We start from the raw sequence: 3,305 nt of genomic DNA on the forward strand, positions 1-3,305 counted from the left end.
CCCCCCCCCACACAACCCCGCAGCCCAGCAACTAAAAGTTATTAATACTTGGGGAGGTTCCTTGGAGGAGAAAGGTGCTGATCCTACTCCATGGCTGAGGCTCACATGTGTTCAGACTGGTTTCCTCCTTTGCTATATCAGTTGCTAAAAATGTTTAATATTAGCCCACCTGCTCTTTTTTTATTCAGTACTCAGTACTAGATATTCTGGTTGATTATTTTTTTAAAAAAGCAAGTTCTCTGTTCTTGGAAATCTCATGGATTACATCTAATTGCTGTTTCACTGCATCCAGCCCATGCCTCAGTCTTCTGCAACTCCTTACATCTACCAGAATGCACTAGGCTCTTCCATATTTGGAACTTTGCCCACACTGAACCACTTCTTAGATTGCCCTGCTTTTCACCTTGCCCTTAAAGAAAATTTCTGTTTATCCTTCAGAAGCAAGTTCAAATGCTACCCCTTGTGTAACATTTTTAATTTCCTGTCCTGTCGTATAGAGTTAAGTAATCTCTCAACTCAGCATGCATAATTTCTGTGCATATGCCTTTTGAGCACTTATTACACTACAGAGTTGTTATTGTGTGTGTCTGTCTGTCCTAAAGGAGTCTAAAGGACTACAAGTTTTTTTTAAATTTTTTTGAGTTGGAGTCTCACTCCATCACCCAGGCTGGAGTGCAGTGGCACGCTCACAGTCATCCCAGCGTCCACCTGCTGGGCTCCAACGATCCTTCTACCTTAACCTTTCAAGTAGCTGGAACTACAGGCATGCACGTGCTTTATTGTAGAGATGAGGTCTTGCCAAGTTGCCCAGGCTAGTCTTGAACCTGTGGGCTCAGGCCATCCTCTCACCTTGACCTCCCAAAGTGCTGGAATTACAGGCTTGAGCAACTGTGCCTAGCCACAAGCTCCTTTTAAGCATGGAGCATGTCTTGTGCATATTGGAATCATCAGCCCTTATATAAAGTGCTCAAGTATCCTGATTTAGTTATATTTATAAATTAATTAGCGTACTTGATTATTTTACCCTCCTGTCTTTCTCTCTCTTTATGCTGGTAAAACACTTTTAATAATATAAATCCAAAAAAGAAACGATGCTCCACTTGTCAGTCCTTTTTAGCCAAAAACATTTGTAGTATAAGCTCATTTAATGACCAAATTAACATTTTAGTTCTGTTAATATATGAAAAGGCTGTAGAGCATTCTTTAAGTTGGGAATGTCATGAAATCTGTTGTATTTTTTCCTGGGAAATATAGAATTTTTTTCTGCCTCTATCTTGTATCTCTGCAAAGATAAGAGAACCTTAGTGAGCCAACTAAGTAAAAAAAAAAATTTTATCCCACTGTTAACAGAGGTGATGGGTTTCTATATCATCAACTTCAACAGTCATATCTGATGCATACCATTAAATAACTTGCTTGATACACTGTGGAACTTAGATTTAGACAAAGGTTAATAATGGCTTCAAGTAGAATAATCAGCTTCCTGTTTTGGTAGTGATAATTGATTGAACTAGCAAGATAATGTAATTAAATGATCTGTGGCCATATAAGAACAAATTGTGAGTTCTGTTGATAACATTTCAATTTGTTGTTGCTTACTTTTGTAGAAATATTATGGCTCTTCGAAATCATTTAGCTTCCAGTACACCTGCCACGGATTATTTTCTGCAACAAAAAGACTACTTCATCATTTTCCTCCTAATTTTGCTTCAAGTCATAATAAACTTCATGTTTAAGTAGGAGTTCTCTACAGTTGATTCAATGACTAGAAATAATCAGATTTGGCCAGGGACCAATGTTCAAGTTGGTTTGGTCTTTATCAAAAATCGCAATATTTCTAAAACTTAGGAGATAATTGTAGAGATATTGACCTTTCATATCTTTTATCCTCAACCTGAAACAAGAGCTATCCTATTTGGTTATTAAAGTGAGCTATGTGTTAAGTGCCAGGACATTTGCAGCTTTTGTGAGAATGTGGTCTATATGTGAGTATAATAAATCCACATGTAGGCACAATTGTCTCTTATGTACCTGACAGTAGTCTTTGTATTCCATAGTATGTTCTGAGGTATAATATTAACATTGTTCATAACAAAAATGCTATCAATCTTATAAATATATGTATAATAGTCTATTTTCTTCATAATACAGGCAAAAAACTTTTATCAAAATGGAATTAGAATGAGAAATGATGGAATAATAGACATAAGTAATTCAATACATTGTACTGTTAAAACTATTTCCAAAGCACCCAGCTCGGTTGTCTTCTTAGAAACAGAAAGAAAAAAGTGTGATTGGTCAAAATGAATATATATAGAGAGACAGATGGCAAATTGCTTTTTAAAAGGTTTACACGAGATTTTTTTTTTGTTTTGTTTTTTTAGTTGGAGTCTTACTGTATCACCCAGACTAGAGTGCAGTGGCCGCTTCCGGCCACCACAGCCACGACCTGCCGGGCACCGGCAATCCTTCCACCTCAGCCTTTCAAGTAGCTGGAACTACAGGAGCGTGCTACCACGCCTGGCTAATTTTTTGATTTATTGTAGAGATGAGGTATCGCCAAGTTGCCCAGGCAGGTCTCGAACCCGCAGGTTCAGGCATTCCCCTCACCTCAGCCTCCCAAAGCACGGGATTACAGGCTGAGTCACCGAGCCCAGCTTACACAAGATTTTTTTAATCCCTTTAATATTTATAGATACAGATATATATGCACTTATGTGTGCATCAATATTTTAAAAACAGGTATATAACTCCTTGGATTGATTATACCACCTTAACCACTTGCTGAAAAAGTGTGGTCAAAATTGTTGTCTGTTTTGTTTCGTTTCAACTCAGCTGGCTCATAACACAGGCCAAATTCTAAAGATGTTTATAGGGCATATAAAGTGCTGATAATTCATGTTTTTTCATTATTTTAGTTTCCATTTAGCTTCTAGTATGTTCAGTGAATAAGTAGAATACAAAAAATATTATAATCAATATCTTACTTCAAAAGCCAAAAAAGAGAAAGGCAGTAAGAAAATACACTGTGTGGTGGCCTTTATATGTACATTAAAATTGGTTTCTTTACAATGTGCAATAAGATGAGCATCTAAAGAGTGATCAAGTTCTGAAGCTTAATTCCTTATTATCCTCCTCTGTTCTTAGTAACTTCTTTCTGTGGCAAAACCCCAATCTTTAAGATTCCTTTTCAAACTACAGCAAACTTTTTCCTAATTTTTTTGTTTGTTTGTTTCTTTAGTTTAATATTTTGACTTTGTGTTTCTACATAAGTATTTATATTCCTCAAAAGCAATTTTTGCCAA

General features: G+C 36.5%; 1 protein-coding gene across 4 annotated transcripts in view; it reads left to right on the forward strand.

Moving 5' to 3' along the window:
- Positions 1–1,836, forward strand: part of OSBPL8 (oxysterol binding protein like 8) — a 193,490-nt gene extending 191,654 nt beyond the window's left edge. For all 4 annotated transcript variants that reach the window (XM_008059784.1, XM_008059787.1, XM_008059786.1 and 1 more), the window contains one exon: positions 1,608–1,836. In XM_008059784.1, coding sequence (XP_008057975.1) covers positions 1,608–1,740 — 133 coding nt within the window. In that variant the 3' untranslated portion in view covers positions 1,741–1,836. The remainder of the gene's footprint in view (positions 1–1,607) is intronic.
- Positions 1,837–3,305: the final 1,469 nt, after the last annotated feature.

The sequence above is a fragment of the Carlito syrichta genome, unplaced genomic scaffold, assembly GCF_000164805.1.
Source record: "Carlito syrichta isolate Samal-C Ts95f unplaced genomic scaffold, Tarsius_syrichta-2.0.1 Scaffold304360, whole genome shotgun sequence".
Lineage (NCBI taxonomy): Eukaryota > Metazoa > Chordata > Mammalia > Primates > Tarsiidae > Carlito > Carlito syrichta.